Source organism: Aythya ferina (assembly GCF_964211825.1).
Source record: "Aythya ferina genome assembly, chromosome: 11".
Taxonomy (NCBI): domain Eukaryota; kingdom Metazoa; phylum Chordata; class Aves; order Anseriformes; family Anatidae; genus Aythya; species Aythya ferina.
In genome coordinates, this window is record NC_140307.1 from 11,057,007 (window position 1) to 11,073,166 (window position 16,160).

At 51.3% G+C, this 16,160-nt stretch overlaps 2 protein-coding genes across 2 annotated transcripts; one reads left to right on the forward strand and one right to left on the reverse strand.

Moving 5' to 3' along the window:
* Positions 1-341: 341 nt before the first annotated feature.
* Positions 342-6,218, forward strand: DUOXA1 (dual oxidase maturation factor 1). The gene is made up of 7 exons (XM_084532437.1): positions 342-469; positions 1,091-1,245; positions 2,072-2,129; positions 2,726-2,860; positions 2,980-3,193; positions 4,999-5,213; positions 5,916-6,218. The coding sequence occupies exons 2-7, from the start codon at positions 1,099-1,101 to the stop codon at positions 6,128-6,130; spliced, it is 984 nt and encodes a 327-aa protein (XP_084388563.1). The 5' UTR covers positions 342-469; positions 1,091-1,098; the 3' UTR covers positions 6,131-6,218.
* Positions 6,219-8,564: 2,346 nt separating this feature from the next.
* On the reverse strand, positions 8,565-16,142 carry DUOXA2 (dual oxidase maturation factor 2). The gene is made up of 8 exons (XM_084532440.1): positions 16,119-16,142; positions 14,937-15,031; positions 13,299-13,595; positions 13,119-13,176; positions 11,103-11,237; positions 10,701-10,914; positions 10,256-10,470; positions 8,565-9,809 (listed from the first exon to the last, which is right to left on the reverse strand). The coding sequence occupies exons 3-8, from the start codon at positions 13,443-13,445 to the stop codon at positions 9,610-9,612; spliced, it is 969 nt and encodes a 322-aa protein (XP_084388566.1). The 5' UTR covers positions 13,446-13,595; positions 14,937-15,031; positions 16,119-16,142; the 3' UTR covers positions 8,565-9,609.
* Between the last annotated feature and the right edge of the window lie 18 nt (positions 16,143-16,160).

The following is a 16,160-nucleotide window of genomic DNA, read 5'->3' on the forward strand; positions in this document are numbered from 1 at the left end:
CTTGCTTTGCAGATGCTTCTGGATCTGGAGCTGACGCCACATCCAGGCATTGCCTGAGCCAGCAGATGCGCCCGCAGCACAGTTCTGCACATGTTTCCCAGCCACGTCACCTTTGCCACCCCTTTGTTCATTTTCTTTTTTTTTTTTTTTTTTTTTTTTAAACAACCCCCAGGGAGGGATTCAGTGTTCAGATGGAGTAGCAACAGTCTGGGACTTGAGGGGAAATGGCAAAGTCTGACCAGGAATGCCTCATTTCCTGCTGGGCATGAACTTGGTAAAAAACAAGACGTGGTTTTACCCTCCCTCTGCCGAGGGGGTTGGAAGCACGAGAAAACTGCTGGGAGAAACACGCCAGGCTGGCTTCTTGCCTGCAGCCCCGGGAGGCAGCGTGGGCAGGCGGGGAGGCAGCACCTCTGAGCAGCAGCCGGCCCTGGGGATCAGCGGGCGCTCCGGCATCGCCGCGGCAGAGGTAGGCTCGGCACGGGGAAGGGGTGCGGGTGCTTCTGCAGGTGCTGCTCAGATGGTCCCCACTGCCCAGGGGTGTCCGGCAGTGTCTTGACCAAATGCCTTGGCCAAAACCATGACAGCATGCTTGTTTTCCAAGTTCTCTGCTTGCTGTGGCATGGTGCTGCCACCAGCCAGCTCTGAGGATGCAGGGTTGGAAGTAGTGACACGGGGCAGCTTCTCTGTTGCCTCTGGGTTAATCCTGCTCTCTTGGGGTTGCCTCCATCTGGGGCTTGGGGAGGAGCAGCCCCGATGCATGGAGTGCCTTCTGCACACAAGCAGAAGCTGGATTTTTTGATTAGAAGCCAGCCCAAGGCAGGGTGGAAGCCCAGACAAAAGACCAGGGGTGGAGAACAAGCAAGAGGAGCAAGCAGGAGGTCCAGCCATGTGTGTGCACCTTGCTGCCAGTTTTGGGGACACACTTAGGCATTGCAGCAGAAACTCCTGCAGCTCTGAGCCTGCTTTTCTCTGGGATGTGGCCTGGGGAGGTGGATGGGGTCCCATGGGGGATGCCTGAATGCACTCCCAGATATAAGGTGGTGATACTCGTAGTGGGGAATCCAGGTGCCAATTTCCAACCCCCCAGGCAGCAGGATGACGCTGTGGAATGGCTCCTTCCCCTTCTACGCTGGCACCAATGCTTGCTTCCCCTTCAACACCACCTCGGCCGTCATCGCCTCTGTCTTCCTCTCTGCACTGGCCACTTCCATCATCATCCTGCCGGGCATCCGAGGAAAGGGGGTAAGTGGAGGGGCTGGGAGGGCTCAGCCCCATGCTGGGTGCACCCCACGTGCTGCCCCCCTGTCCTGCCTCTACAGCAGACTCTGGAGCAAATGTGCCCCCGGGGCAGGGGCCTGCCAATGGCCAGGGCTGTGGGATCTCCAGCGAGCCCTGAGGACGAGCTCCAACCCAGCTCCTGTGCTGGACTCCACCACCCCAAATTTACAGGCAGCCCAGATCTGAGCTTGGCAAGTTCTCGGTTAGATTTAGCCTGAATGATTTCACTGGGTGAGGCACAAAGAGCTTGCTCCACCTTCCTGAATCCCCAAAAAAACAGGCGGTGTGCGCTGTGCATGCCTCAGCACTGCCAGACAAGCCTGGGGGGATGTGTGGCAAACCCACTTTGCCGTGACCCCACCGCTCGCACATCACAAGCCTGCAGAAAGGTGTTTCCCACCCAGCCAACCCACCGCCCCACTGCTTTTGTCTCCAGCTGTGGCCAGCTGCCAACACATAAAAACATACAAGCTTTGGATAAGTGTGAAATCTTCCACTCGGGACTATGAAAGGGAGTGGCTCCATCTTTCTCAGAACGGGAAAGGCACCGTATTCCCAAATGGGCTGTTTTGACCTTCTTACCCTGCCTCGACCTCCCTTCTGCCTTCTCCCCCCAGGTTTCCCCATGCCATGGAAGGGAAGCCCAAGTCATGGGTCCTTCCCCTCTCCTACCCACACACAGAGCCTGTGGGGCAGCTCCCCAGGCTAAGGATGGCCCCATTTCTGGTGGGACATGCTTGGAGCTGAGATCCAGGTCACAAAATCTGAGACCTCTGCTTCCCACTTGCAGCGACTCTTCTGGCTCCTGCGGGTGATGATGGGACTCTTCATCGGAGCCGTGGTCCTCAGTGAGTACGGGGGTCCAGGGGCACTTGGAGCCAGGTGGGGAAGAGCAGGGATGTCCAAGATGTGTGGCATGGAGGAGTGAGGTGTGGGGGGATGAAACGAATGGAGCAGCCAAGCCCAGCCTGCAGGATGAGCTCACAGGGAAGACCAACCCATTTCTGTGCCCAGCACCTGGCTCACTCAGGGCAATCAGCAAGTGGTGGGAGCCATCTCCTCTAAAGGTTGGCAGTCAGATGCACAGAGCATCTCTAGCATGGACAATGAAAGTCTGATGCCATCTGCCAGGGGACCCAGACAAACTGGCAGGCATTTAGATGAGGACCAAAGTCTGGAGGGTGCCCACAAACCAGCCCCATTGCCAGTAGGTCCGGAGGGCTGAGCTAGGAGAAACCATCCCGAATGGGGCTCCTGAATTCATGGGTAGGTGTTGGAGAGATGACACGCAAGCACGTGTACCTTCTGCTCACAAGCCAGGCTTACAACCTAGGCCTCACCCTTGGGATGGTGTTCAGGCCATGGTGGCAGTCCAAGCAGGTCCTCCCACGGACATTGTCACTAGATATCTGGCCACCAGGCCATGGCTAACCTGTCTTTACAGCCATACAGTTCACCAGGGACTGGGAGAGCGGCTGGGTGACAGCAAACACCTCCTACAAGTCCTTCAGCACTGCCGTGGTGAAGGCAGACATCGGGCTGCACATTGGCCTGGCAGGGGTGAACGTCACGCTGGTGGGTGAGTGCGTATCACAAACAGAAGGGATTGGGCACAAGCTTGGCTACCCTGCATGTACCAGGAAATCTTGGAGCTGTCTCTAAGGCTGAGAGAAGACCTTAGTCTCCCTCCTCTGGCAGGAAACCCGGTGAATCAGGTCAATGAGACCATTGACTACAACGAGCACTTTGCCTGGAGCTTCGATGCAGACTACGACCACAGCTACAGTGAAGGCCTGGAGAAGGGGCTGCCCAGCCCCATCCTCTACGTGGCGGAGAAGTTCACCACAGAAAGCCCCTGCAACATGCACAGGCAGTACCGCATCTCCGGCCACTACGCGTCCATCACGCTGTGGTAAGGTGGAGCAGGAGGTCAGTTCCAGGGCTTAGTCGGGAAGTAGGAAGAACCGAGTAGAGCCAAGAGTGCTTGTTGGAGCTGCTCTCTTCCTTGGAAGTCCACAAAAAAAGCCTTGGCTGGTCTCAGGGACCCTCCCTTCTGAAGAATTAGAGATTCAAGCATGGCTCACACCCATGCTTGGTCATCTCCCCTGTAGTCCTTATCTAACCCCCGCACCCTAGTGCAGCGAAGTGGTGAAAATATTCTGCATTATCTAAAGGAAAGTACAGGAAGCTTCATGTGGTGTTTTTACCTTCCTGGCCTGATGAACTCCGCCACAGCTGTTCTCTCACCTCCCCTCCTTGGAAGAGTGTGAGAAGGAAGTATGTTGGAAAAAAAAAAAAAGGCTCAAGGGTTGAGATAAAGATAATTTAATTAAAAGGAAATGGAAGAGGAAAAAAAAAGAAAAAAAAAAAAAAAAGAGAGAGAGAGAAAGGGAAAAAAAAAAAAAAAAAAAAAAAAAAGCAACAACAACAACAAGCAAAGTCTGTGCTGAAGCAGAAGGAGAGGAAAAAAAATTCTCTACTTCCCATCATTGATTGATGTTCTGCCATGTCCTGGAAAGCAGGACCTCAGTATGCATAGCAGTTGTCTGGGAGGACAGATGTCTTCATAACGAGACATTCTCCTCTTCCCCACATTTAATTGCTGGGTGTGACACCATGCAGTATGGAATATACCTTTGGCCAGTTTAAGTCAGCTGCCCCTGTGATATCCCCTTCCCACCTCTTGCCCACTGCCTACCTACTGGTTTTGGGGGGCTTTTGAGGGAGTCCCGATGCTGTGCCAGCACTGCTCAGCAGCAGACACACCACTGGTGTGATACCAGAGCTGTTCTAGCTACAAGTGCAGGCACAGCACTGTATGGGCTGCTGCAGGGAAAGTTAACTCCATCCCAGCCAGACCCAGTGCACTTTGTGAGGCTTCTGGCACAAGGTCCTCTCCCAGACCACCTGGCTGAAGATGCAGAGCCCTGCTGAGACCACCATGGGGATTCCTCTAGCAAGCTGGAGCAGGCGTGAGACCTGCTGGAGGGGAGCAGGAGGGAACATCGAGAGGGTGCTCAGGGGCTGTTTTTGGCATAAAATGGGGATCCTTTGTGTGCGCTGTGACTGCAGGGTCTCAGAGCATCCCCACGTGTCTCAGAGATCATGAGAAAAGCTGCAGGGACAAGTGCCTTGTGATTCCTTGCAAGGGTGCCAGCACCCAGCCCCAGCTCACGTCCCCCTCTTCATTCTCAGAAGTAACTGGCCATGCCTAAACCTCCCTGCTATTGAGAAGGGAGTTATTTCAAGGCAGGGAAGTTGATGTAAAAGTATTCTTCTTTATTGTTCTTGGAATCATAACAATTTCTCACCTCCCCATGAGATAAACGCAAAAACCACGCACAGGGCAGGGCTGGGAGCTGGGTTCACTCCAGATGCTGAATCAGAGGCGGGCAGGGCATCTTGTTTGGTTCTTCCTACAAAGCTCTTCCTTGCTGCCATTCTCGCTTTGAATAGGTGGGAACCACCTGGAGTTGGCCAGTCATGGAGGACCACCGGGTCAGAGAAAGGCTTAATTTGGAGTAAAAGGCTTAATTTGGGGGCTCAGATGAGCCCTCACTTCAGAGCAGGGCTGGTGTCAAAACCAGATCAGGGTGCTCGGGGCCTTGTGCAGCTTAGTGCTGAATACCCCTGGGTGTGGAGAGGCCCCTCTACCACCAAAGGAATTTTCATGCCCAAGTGTGATGCATGCAGCTCGGTTTTGTGGTCCTTTCACAGGATGGCCTTATGCACCTGGCTCATTTCCATCCTGCTCTTCTCCATGCCCATCCTCCTTTATGGTGGCTACATGCTCCTGCTCACTGCCGCGCTGATGCTCTTCTCACTGCTCTTCTTCATCACTGCGAGGAACACCCCAAAGTGTCCCATCCAGTTTGGACCAGCCTTTCTGAAAACAGACTACGGTGGATCCTTTTGGCTGACATTAGCAACAGGTGGGTGCTCAGCTTGCTACTGGGGCTTTTGTTGCTCATCCCTGCAGCAATGATGCCCCAAAAGTACTTTGTCCACACTCATCTGAGTGACCCCAGTTACCTGTGTGGAGGTGTGCCCTGGGAAGTGCTATAAAAGTCCTGAATCACTTGCCCAGAGCAGGGTTAACCACAAAGACACATCAGATTGTCTAGGGCCTTGTTTGGTCTGGTGGTGGATATCCCCATGGTCAGAGACCCTCTCTGCCTTTCAGAACCTGTCCCATGGCTGTTCCACTCATGGAGAGCATTTTTTTCCTTATATCAAGGTGGAATTTCTCCTGTTGCACCTGTGCACCTCTGAGAAGAGACTGGCTCTTGTTCAGCAGAGGTTCCCCTGAAGACTCCTCTTTACCTGGCTAAACAAGCCCAGCTCCTCCAGACATTCCCCATACATGGTGGGCTCCAGCCCCATCTATTTTGGCCTTCTGCCCAAGTATATCGGCTAGTTTCTTGTACTGGAGAGCCCAAACTGACAGCAGTGTCTAGATATGGAGGTGCAGTAGGAAGGTGAGAAGGGAAATAACCCTCCCCTTGACCTCCCAGGTGATGCTGGCCTCCATCCCCAGGTCTGGGTCTCCATCCCCGGGTCTGGGTCTGGATGGGATGGGACATGTTAGAAGGAAGCGCAGGGGCCAACGCTTCTCTTCACCCTGTGTGTTTCAGGGCTGCTGTGCCTGCTGCTGGGGCTGGGCGTGATCATCCTCAACTCCGTGCGACCACAGAAGCTGAAGCTTGTCTTTAACCTGGATGAGGGAAAGGGAGAAAAAGCGGAGGGGTGGGACAAGCCTCACCTGCCAGATGAGTCCAGCTCCTCTGACCAGGACGTGCTGATGGTCCCCCTAAATGAGCTTTGTGAGGTGACGACCACCCAGCTGTAAGGCACAGTTGTGGGGGGTCAGGAGAAAGAGGGCAAAGACGGAGGACATCATCCCCCCCAAATACGTGTTCAGGTACAAACCCCCAGGAGCCCAGGTGAGAAGAGACACATCAAGAGCTGACTGAAAAGAATATCCAAATCTGGAAAGACTCCTCAAAAACAACAGTTGTATTCCCCCTTCTCCCCCCCTCCCCCCCATTTCCCCTCTTTAATGTTTTTCAATTTTTGAACTCACCAGCAGCTGGAAGAGCTTTTAGGGTGAGGTGAATCCTTGTCCTGTCCCTGGCTGTCCAGTTACAGACACTGGGCTACTGCCCTTCCCTTTAGCCCATCCATCCCCAACAACACCTGGGAGCCCTCCCTAAGATATGGAAATTAAACCAGAAGAAACTAGAGATAAACCAAATAATTGCAGAAGCATGAATATGAATGAAAGGAGAAGCAGAGTGCCCCCAAAGGCCTCCAAGAGGCCCACTCTGCCCATCGTCAGGCAGTAAAATGGAGCAGAGCCGTGGCCACCAGGGTGCCCTGTGTCCAGCACCTCCTCTTTGTCTGGAGTGAAGGATGGATTGTCAAGGAGGCCCATCATTTAGTGCCATGTTGGTGCTGCTTGTGTGCTCAAACCCTGATGGTGTCCTGAACGTCGGAGGCACCAATTTCTGGAGGCATCCTGGATTTCAGGTGCATCCAAGCACCCCACTGCTGAGGCTCATGGGCAGTGAGTTGCTCATGGGTCAGGGAGCTGCTGGGCTGCACACTGTGCTGGAAGCAGAGCAGTCAGAGTTGGTCGGTAGGCTCCTGCTTCTTACACTGCTTATGAACACCCCAAACCACGATCCTGTGAGCAGCCTTGGAGGCTGGATCACAAAGGAGCATCAAACCACCAGGCAGTCTGCCTGCCCTACAAAGAGCCAGGAGGGGACCAAGGGCCATCTCACCCCGCTCCCCTCTCACCCCGCTCCCCTCCCCCGGCTCTGTACAAAGCTCTGGATGCAGTTTCATTCACATTTAGTGTAAAAGGCTGTGGAAATGAACTCATCATGGGGTATGCAAAGCTGGAATCCTGCAAATCCAGGGTGGATGTGGCCACCCAATGCTTTTTTTTTTGTTTGTTTTGTTTTGTTTGTTTGTTTGTTTTCCCCCTGTATTGTATTCACTTGCTGTTCTTAGTAAAATAAGTTGGACTCAGTCTTTCTCTTGTCTGTCAATAAAGGAGTCCCTCTGAGGGCTGGAGATGCTGTTCCTTTCACATGGCCATCATAGGATAGGGAAGAAGTCACAGGCAGAGCCTTTTATGTGGTAAAGAGGCATTTACAAAGAGGTTGGAGTTGAACTCCTTTGGTTTGGGAGACCTCAGCCAGGACATTCCCAAAGGTGTCTACTAGGTGATGCTTCAGCCTAAAGATGCAAGGTGCAACAAAAGGCTTTTACTTATCTAATTAAAATTGAAGCATGTTCCCCCTTGCAGCCCATCCTGGGGGCAAGGTAGCAGGCAGCTCTGGTGAAAGCTAGGTGGCATGATGGCTGCATGTCCTGGGGCACTGACTACCTCCAGGCACAGGGACCATGGTCCTTACAGGGCCCCAGAAGCTGTGCTCTCCAAGTTGCTTAATGGTGTTTGTTCTGTCTGTTGGCACTGGGTCTCTGGTGAGATGCCAGGTTCTGCCCAGCCATCAAACCCCATCTGGGCAGCGTAGGGCCAGAAGCAGCCTGGGCTGAGAACCAGGGCTTTGTTGGCAATCACTTTACATCTTGTTGTCCAACAGCAGCCTGGCACCGCCAGGAAACTGAGGAAAGATCTGTGATGTATGGAGGATGTAGGGCCTGCAGCAGCTCAAGCAGGGGCTGCACAACTACAGCTCTCATGATGCATGTGAACAAACACATGACATTACATAGTGAGGCAAAATAATTATCCCTGAGCAAAACAGAAACGTGCTCAGTGCTGCAGTGCTCAGGAGGGTGCCAGATGGGGTGGCAGGACAGATAGGAAGCCCCCCAGCCTCCTGTGCTTCGGGGACACACAATCTGTCCCACACCAGTCTTGATAACCTGTGTTTGGTTGCAGCATCTTCCCGCAATGCCTCCAGACCTGATATGTCTGCACTCAAGAACGAAAGACCTGAGAAAGCAGCTTCCTTTTCTTGAGGGAGTTTTCTTGTTTTATGGTTTTCATCGTGCTATTCAACTAACTAAAATCTTTTTGAGGGTCTCCTACACCACTGTAACATGCTGCTTCTGATGACAAGTGTTTCTCAGGGGCCCACCTTGAGCCAAGCCAATGAGTCTCATGCTTCCTGTGGGTGCCTCTGCCAGGGCAACCCCAATAGAAAGGATGCCACCGCAGGGAGCTCACAAGCATTTACCTGCAGACAAGACCCATGGCCCCACAGAAGAAAACAGCCCCAGAAAATAACCAACATGTTTCCAAGAAGTACTTTTAAATAAAAATTTATTAAAAATAACAATTCTTGTCAGTAACAAATCACACTAAAGCGACACAATCTTCATGTCAAAGGAATAAGTAGTCTAACTTAACAGCAAGAATCTTTTCTCAGGAAGAAAAGAGTCAAAATACTGAAATTGTCTCCTTCACAATTAACTGGATTAAATCTTTTCAGGTAACCAGCATCCAGATATGACTATCACCTTGCACATGCCAGTGGACACCTTGTGAGGCTGGTGAATTTGGTTCCAGAGCTCATCTTTTATTTGTAATTACACAACTTGATGCACTTCATTTCTCACCTCATCTACAAGCAGGCTGGGTCTGACTCAGGGTTGCATTTCGTGGTAAGCCCAGCCAGTACAAGTGTGCTCCAGCTGGACGGGTATAATTTCATTCTTCCCTCCCCTGTGGCATCTTTTTGGCCCATGTTAGGCTATAGTTCTTATCTCGTAAAGCCCAAGTTTGAAAGTGAAAACAATCACATCACCACATTCCCCCTGGCAAGCTCCATGGTATGTTTACTCAGTCCTTATTTTTGGAGCAGCTTTCTTACTCTAGCTCATGCAGCATCCAGCCCGGGGGAGTCTGGGTCTGTGCCTGGCCTTCCTAGGTACATTTCAAGTTCTACACAGTCTACATCAGTGCTTGGGAAAGAAAAACTGAACAGGTTTGATCACTGTCTTTTGGAGTCACGGGTGCTCCCCGTGAGAAATCTCACCAGAAAGCTCAGTTTCTGGTATGGGAACTGGCCACCACATTCCCGGGTGAGCATATGGCTCAACTTGCTTGGGATCTGAGCTACTCAGATTGCAGCCTGCTGGCTCGTTGCAAAGCCTGCCCTTTTCCCAGAGAGGACAATCAGGGAAAGAGAATCTGCAAAGGTACTTCTGAGCAAGTCCCCATCCCATTAAGGGCTCATGCACATTTTAGAGGCAGATGGACAGGGAGATGGGTGTTGGGAGACACCAAGAAGGGTTTGTGCTCTGCCCTCTTGGGCCTGCCTTCAGGGAAGGAATAGGAAAAGCTTTCTTCTACACGCCGCTGGAGATAATTCTGGAGGGCTGAGGAGGAGATTGTGTGTTGCTCATGAACTGAGGGTTGATGTACACTTCAGTCATCTCTTGGCAGTCCTCAGTTCTGACCTCATGGAGGTCAAAGAAAGTTTTCAGTAGGTCTGGGTTGAAGTAGTGCAGTACAACAATAGCGATCCCAACCACAAAACAGAGCAAGCCTGAAAGACAATGTGCTCTGTGAGAGCAATCCTGTAAACACCAACACATTTCCCTCCCCATATCCTACCCTGATGGCCCCCTACTGAGGAACAATACCTTCTCCTATGTAAGACGGCATACTACTGTATAAGGTCACTTCAGCTTCTGTGCTGAGCATCATAAAAAACAAGTATGGGTCTTAAATTCCAGGCTTATAGTCCCCAATTCCTTGCACTGCTGCAATTTAGGGACTAAAAACCCCTCCACCACCCTCAAGACAGGGACTATGCTCCCAGTTTTGCCAGCCCTCTCCTAACCTCTGCTGGGAGCTGTCGTGCCAAGGCACAGGGCGAGCCTCCACTGGGCTGCACTCCCCAAGCTCTCTTTCCTCCATTTATGAGGAAAAAAACACAGAACTCTTGCAAACCCAGACTCTGTGGTGAGTCTGGATGTAGCTTGTACTTACCAATCACTAGTGTGAGCCAGAAAGATCCCCCATAGTCTATGAGCAGGGATTCAGTCCCAAATTGGATCGGGCATATCAGGGAGTTCCTCACAGTGGAGAAGGAAAGCAATGAAAAGATCATGAAAGCCCCTGTAGTCAGGACCATGTAGCCTCCATAGATTAGGACGGGCATGGAGAAGAGCATGTTGGAGATGAGCCACGTGCAGAAGGCCACCCTGGAAACAAGAGAAGACCAGTGGATAAGATGTGCAAGTGCCATAGCCTAGGTGGATCTATGTGAGGATCTCCATGTGGGAGCAGAGATTCGTGGTCATCATGCCCCATCCCTGGAGGTGTTCAAGACCAGGCTGGATGGGGCCCTGGGTAACCTGATCTAGTGGGTGATGTCCCTGCCCAGGGCAGAGGGGGTGGAATTGGATTGTCTCCCCTGCAGAGAAGAGCTCACCAGAGAGTGGCCGACGCGTAGTGGCCGGAGATGCGGTACTGCCTGTGCATGTTGCAGGGGCTTTCTGTGGTGAACTTCTCCGCCACGTAGAGGATGGGGCTGGGCAGCCCCTTCTCCAGGCCTTCACTGTAGCTGTGGTCGTAGTCTGCATCGAAGCTCCAGGCAAAGTGCTCATTGTAGTCGATGGTCTCATTGACCTGATTCACCGGGTTTCCTGCCAGAGGAGGAAGACTAAGGTCTTGCTGTGGCCCAGCAGGCTGGGCATTGCCAGCCAGGAGCACAGGCAACCCAGCGATGGCATCGGCTCAGAAGCCTCCAGTAAAAGCAAGGCCATCCACAAAACACTTGGAGACCTCCCATGGCCATGGCCCCCAGAACTACAGGCAGGGACATCAGACTCACCCACCAGCGTGACGTTCACCCCCGCCAGGCCAACGTGCAGCCCGATGTCCGCCTTCACCATGACAGTGCTGAAGGACTTGTAGGAGGTGTTTGCTGTCACCCATCCGCTCTCCCAGTCCCCCGTGAACTGGACAGCTGCCAGAAAAAATTGAAGGGTGGTTAAAGAAGGGTTGGTCCCGGACCTTGCTGTACTCAAGGTGGGCCTGAGATGAGCTCAAGCTGCCGCCTTCCTTCTGTGGCACTGCAAGGGAGTGTATGAAGGGCAGGAGAAATGAGTCAGCCATAAGGACATGCCTCAACCAGCCCCCACGCCCTGGCAGAGCTCTTGTCCTCCTCTTGCTGAGCATCCACTCCCTCAGTCCTGGAGGGGGGAGCTCAGATTCCCAGGAGCGCACCCCAGGACCTGATTCCTCCTTGGACGTTCTCTTCAGAACTTCCCTGCAAGCTCCCCACCATGACAAGCACCACAGCCCCCAAGGACAGGGCTCAGAAATGAGCCCATTCCTCAGCCTCAGGAACAGGGGTGAGTTTCATTGCCATTATAAAGCTCCTTATGAATCAGCACATAGCACTAAGAGTAAATAGCAAAAATTCACTGGAATTTTTGTCAAATAGAGGTGGTTGAGAGGGGTGGCAAGCACCATTGCAGCTTTTGCTGGTCATTTCAGTTGGGGGAAAAAGAAAAATTTGAACCATTTTTGGTATACTTTATTTTTTATTTTTTTTTTTAAAAAAAAGCTTGTTTTTCTGAAACACTTTCACTTTGTCGTGGATTTAATTTTCCAGCAATAATACAAGCTGAATGTAAAGACAATTATTGAATCTCAGGCCACACAAAACCTTTCAAACCTGCCTAAAAATAAGTTCAGCTGCTGAATCAACTTGTGAGAGCACTGATCCGGTTGCAGCTTTGTCGGAACATTTTCCAGCTGCAGGGTTGAGTGTGCCCAACCGAAGACAGAAATCCTGACGCTGGCTTTACAACAATTAATTCCTCTTGTGTGCCCAAGCAGCACCTGGCTGCATCCTTGTACTGAGAACAGCACTGGATGGCTCTCCAGAGCTGAGTGAGTGCTGAACTGGTTCAGGCTGTGGAGCAAGCCACGATCTCCTCCCCTCCTCCAGCTGCAGCTTGGCACTGTGTTCCCTGGCAGCTCTGGTGGCATCTCCCAGCACTTAGACACCCCCAGGTGGAGGGCGACTGCCACATGCCAGGCTGGGCCCCATAACCCATGTGTCAGGTAGCAGAATCAAGCAGCTGGTCACAGCCTGGCTATCCACTTCTATCCACTTTTATCCTCAAGTCGTTTGTCATTTCAGTTGTGCTTCATCATCCCACTCCAAGCAGTCTTATAATCAGCCCTGTACTTTAAAGCTGGGGTTTCTTTGATTCAGGACTGATGCTCCACCCATCATCTTCCCTCCCCTCACTGCTGCTTATACACCCTGTAGCCCTGTCCAAATTTGAAATGCCCACAGCCTGGGCTTTGCAGGTTCCAGCTGTCAGTCCCATTTATTACAGAAGATTTCCTGTTTTCTGCTCAATCAAATCCTCTCCTTTGTGTACTCCTGCCTTGCTCCTTGGAAAGTCTTTACCCCCTGCTTTCATTCTGTCTATATTTTAGTTTGTCCTGCTCTCTACATCACCTTCACCCTCCAGTTTTGCCTGGCCACAGTCTGAGCTACTTATCTGTGCTCCCGTGGCACCAAGTGGCTCAGGAAGGCTCGTGCAGCTGGAGGAACATGGGGCTCTTTGACCTCCTCGGTGCAATTAGAGCAAAGTGCCCTCCCAATTCAGAAGTGAGCTCAGGCACCTCCCAGAGCTCTCAGCCCCTGTGTGAGTGGTGGGGGAGCCCAGCTGAGAAGCTACACAGCTGCTTTGCATAGTAAGGGAAGGGCAACCAGCCTCTGCCAAGCCGTGGCTGTGATCACCGGCTCATACTCCCCAGACACAGACCCTGCCCCAGGGTCAAATCCTGCCCCGTGCCCGCCCTCGAAGGGGTGCGCAGCACTTACCAACAATCACCACTCCCACCACCAGGCTGAGGAGAACTCGGAACACCCAGTACAGCCTCTGCATGGAGAAAGGTGGGATGTCAGGCACGGAGGAACAGCCCCCGGCTGTCCTCCCGCCTCGCCCCAGCATCCAAAACGTGGGCAGTGGACGCTTTATCCCCAGGAGGAAGGGTCACGCACCGCCCGTCCACGGATGCCTGGGATGATGAGCAGGAAGGTGGCAGCGAACGTCAGGAAGACAATAATCACTATGATGGTGCTGACATCGAACACAAAGTGCTTCCTCTGCTGCAGGTAGAAGGGGTAGACGCCGTCGAAGAGAGTCATTCTGCACCTCTAGCAGCCCAGGGGAGAGAGGCGGTCACGGCAGAGGCTCAGACTGCCTCGTTCGCTTCTTGAGCCTGTGGTCACCAGCTCCAACTCAGCTCTGGAATAACCAGCTGCGGGAGGTCCACCTCAGAACTCAAGGAAATGACGCTGCAAGGAAATAGACACGATGAAATACTCCCCATAAGAGAAACATGCCACCCAAAGCCCTCAGGGGAGGAGAGGAAGTGCCTGGGTAAGGGCTTAGCCAGCCTGAGGGGTTTGTGGCTGCGTGGAGAACCGAGAACCGCAAGGTGCTGTCCTGCTGCAGCTTCAGGAAGTGCCCAGACCCAGAAACCTGCCGAGTAGCTCCTCCCCGGACAGAGCCAGGTTTTTCCCTCCAGCAGATGTGGCCAGGGCTTTCCACTTTGTGGTGTGCCCTTCGAGGAAGTCTGCAAGCCAGCAACCACCGCTCCTCCAAGCTGGCACATGCAGACTTCCTCCAAAATAACAATGAACCTCTGCGAACATTGACTTCACAAAAGCAAAATTATCCCAGCCAGGGGCACCATCACCAGTCAAAGCCCACTACCTCCATTGCCACCCCCTCTCTTCAGAGAGGTTTTTCCCCAGGAACTGTAAAGTCTTAGGAGTAGCAAAGTACAATCTCTTTCTATGCTCAGTCCAGAGCAGCCCCAAAGGAACAGAAGAAACCTGTGGACCTCAGATGTTGGTCCAAGAATGGAGCACTGGCACATATAAGCATCAGGGGTGAATCTTTATGGGAGACTAAGCTATACAAAATCAAATGGCAAAGTGTGCAGTTCCAAAAGATTGCTTTGAACTCCCACCAACACTTTAGTTCTGGCAATTACAGAAATTCACCTATTTCTGGGCTAGATATTTTCTACCAAAACTGATTACATGCTTAGTCCTTTCATTTTGCTTATTTAATAGCATCTCTGCATGTAACTACCCTGGGAAGTCTTCAAAAGTCAAGAAATGCCAGAGCTAACATGACTCACAGCCAAATATAATTTCATTCTATCCTTGCATGAAGGAGTTGATTTTATTCTTATTTTCTGAAAACAGTAATAATCATATTTTTAGATAAGATCCAAACCAAAGCAATTCAGCCACAAAAGCACAGGTCTCAAATCCCTAGAAGTGGGTGATGATTATAGTAAGTATCTTAAAACAATTTACCGGGGCAGCTGCAGTCACTTTTCAATCTGTAAAGCAATATTTTGTTTCAGAATAAATCTCTGTCAAGAAACCCAGATCATTACAGCAAACAGTTTAACAGACACTAGGTTTTACAAGGAAATTTTCTGGCTCACAACTGATCTAGCTCTCATCTTACCTAGACTCTCTGTTCCAGAACAACAGAGCTATCAAGTATACTTATAAATCTTGTTTCATATTGTTTTGTTGTAATTATTCCTGTGTATTTCCAAGGACAGCCAAGCACGGATCAGTACAGCCTTCAATCACCATTCCTACTAGGATTACCTGATCAGCAGGAGCTGTAATTGAGTCCCAATGTTACAATATCAGGCTGAAGTCCAGGGTTCCCAGATCAGCAAATGTGCCCACAGTCTGAGAGGCTGTAAGAGAAGGAATAAACAACCAGTTTAGACTAGAACTAGTTAACTCTTGTTGTCTTGAATTTCACTGTTTTCACTGTATATTTGTCCAAACTTCAAAAGATGGAAACGCTTGGGAAGGGACGCTTTCCAAGTCCACATTCACTGAAATGCACCTCTTCGCGGCTTAAAAGGGTCATCAAAAGACCAGTGATATATAAGAATTGAAAACACAGAACATAACATGGAAAATGTTTCATTTTTAAATCTAATCTAACTTTCAAACAATATCAAGGGATGTTTACATTTTGTCTACAATATAATTTGTAAGAACAGTTTTGGGAAGAATTCCTAGGGAAACAGTGCTTTCTGTTGCTGCCTATCCAATCTTTCTTTGAGTTTCCTGCACGGAAGACCAGTTCCTTGGCATTTTCACAGCTTTGAAGTGGAAAGCTGAGGCCCGCAGCTCAGGACAGAAGAACTTGAAGTTGTTGCACCTTGGAAAGAAAGCATCCTCCATGCAGGAGCAAGTACGTAGCCCTCAAGCCCTTGTCATCTCCTCTATTGATGTATGGAAAAAGAAAGTCTAGAGACATCTTCAAGGAAAGGTTCAGTAATTTAGTAGAAACAGACATAAAAGTATATATTTCATTTAAAATATTCTGGATTGACAATCTTGTTTTCCTGTCATTGGATGAGTCAGGCTGGAAGAGAACTTTCAGAGGACTCCATCCCAAACCTCACAGTAGAGCCAACAGCAACCCTCGATTGGGTTGCTGCGGGCTGCAGATTGATATTTCCCATCAAAATTTCCAAGGGCAATCTCTTGGAAGTTCAGAGGTGTGGGGACCCCCTGTACTATCCCACCCCTGAAGAAAAAATTAAGAAAAAAAAAAGTTAAATCCATTTAAGGAAAAACTTCTGCGTTAGTTCAGGATGGAGCTCCATCCTTTTCTCCCCATCCTCACCCACCCGGGACCCCTCAAGCAGGGCAGCGAGCACCGGGTGGTGATGGGGGGCTGCTCCCCGGAGCTCGCTAAGAGCTGGAGCAGCAGCGGGGCTCGGGCGAGCCGGTGCGGGGGGCGGCGGCGCTTTCCCAGGCACCTACCTGCTGGCGGCGGCGGCGGCGCTCGGGTGGTACCGGCCCGGC

Excerpts from the sequence above, each read along its gene's own strand:
- DUOXA1 (XM_084532437.1), top strand. The coding sequence starts at position 1,099 with ATGACGCTGTGGAATGGCTCCTTCCCCTTCTACGCTGGCACCAATGCT. Across the intron at positions 2,130-2,725 it reads CATCGGAGCCGTGGTCCTCA|CCATACAGTTCACCAGGGAC; the intron begins GTGAGTACGGGG and ends CTGTCTTTACAG. Across the intron at positions 5,214-5,915 it reads TTGGCTGACATTAGCAACAG|GGCTGCTGTGCCTGCTGCTG; the intron begins GTGGGTGCTCAG and ends TGTGTGTTTCAG.
- DUOXA2 (XM_084532440.1), bottom strand. The coding sequence starts at position 13,445 with ATGACTCTCTTCGACGGCGTCTACCCCTTCTACCTGCAGCAGAGGAAG. Across the intron at positions 11,238-13,118 it reads GGTGGGAGTGGTGATTGTTG|CTGTCCAGTTCACGGGGGAC; the intron begins GTAAGTGCTGCG and ends TTTTTCTGGCAG. Across the intron at positions 10,915-11,102 it reads GGTGAACGTCACGCTGGTGG|GAAACCCGGTGAATCAGGTC; the intron begins GTGAGTCTGATG and ends CTCCTCTGGCAG.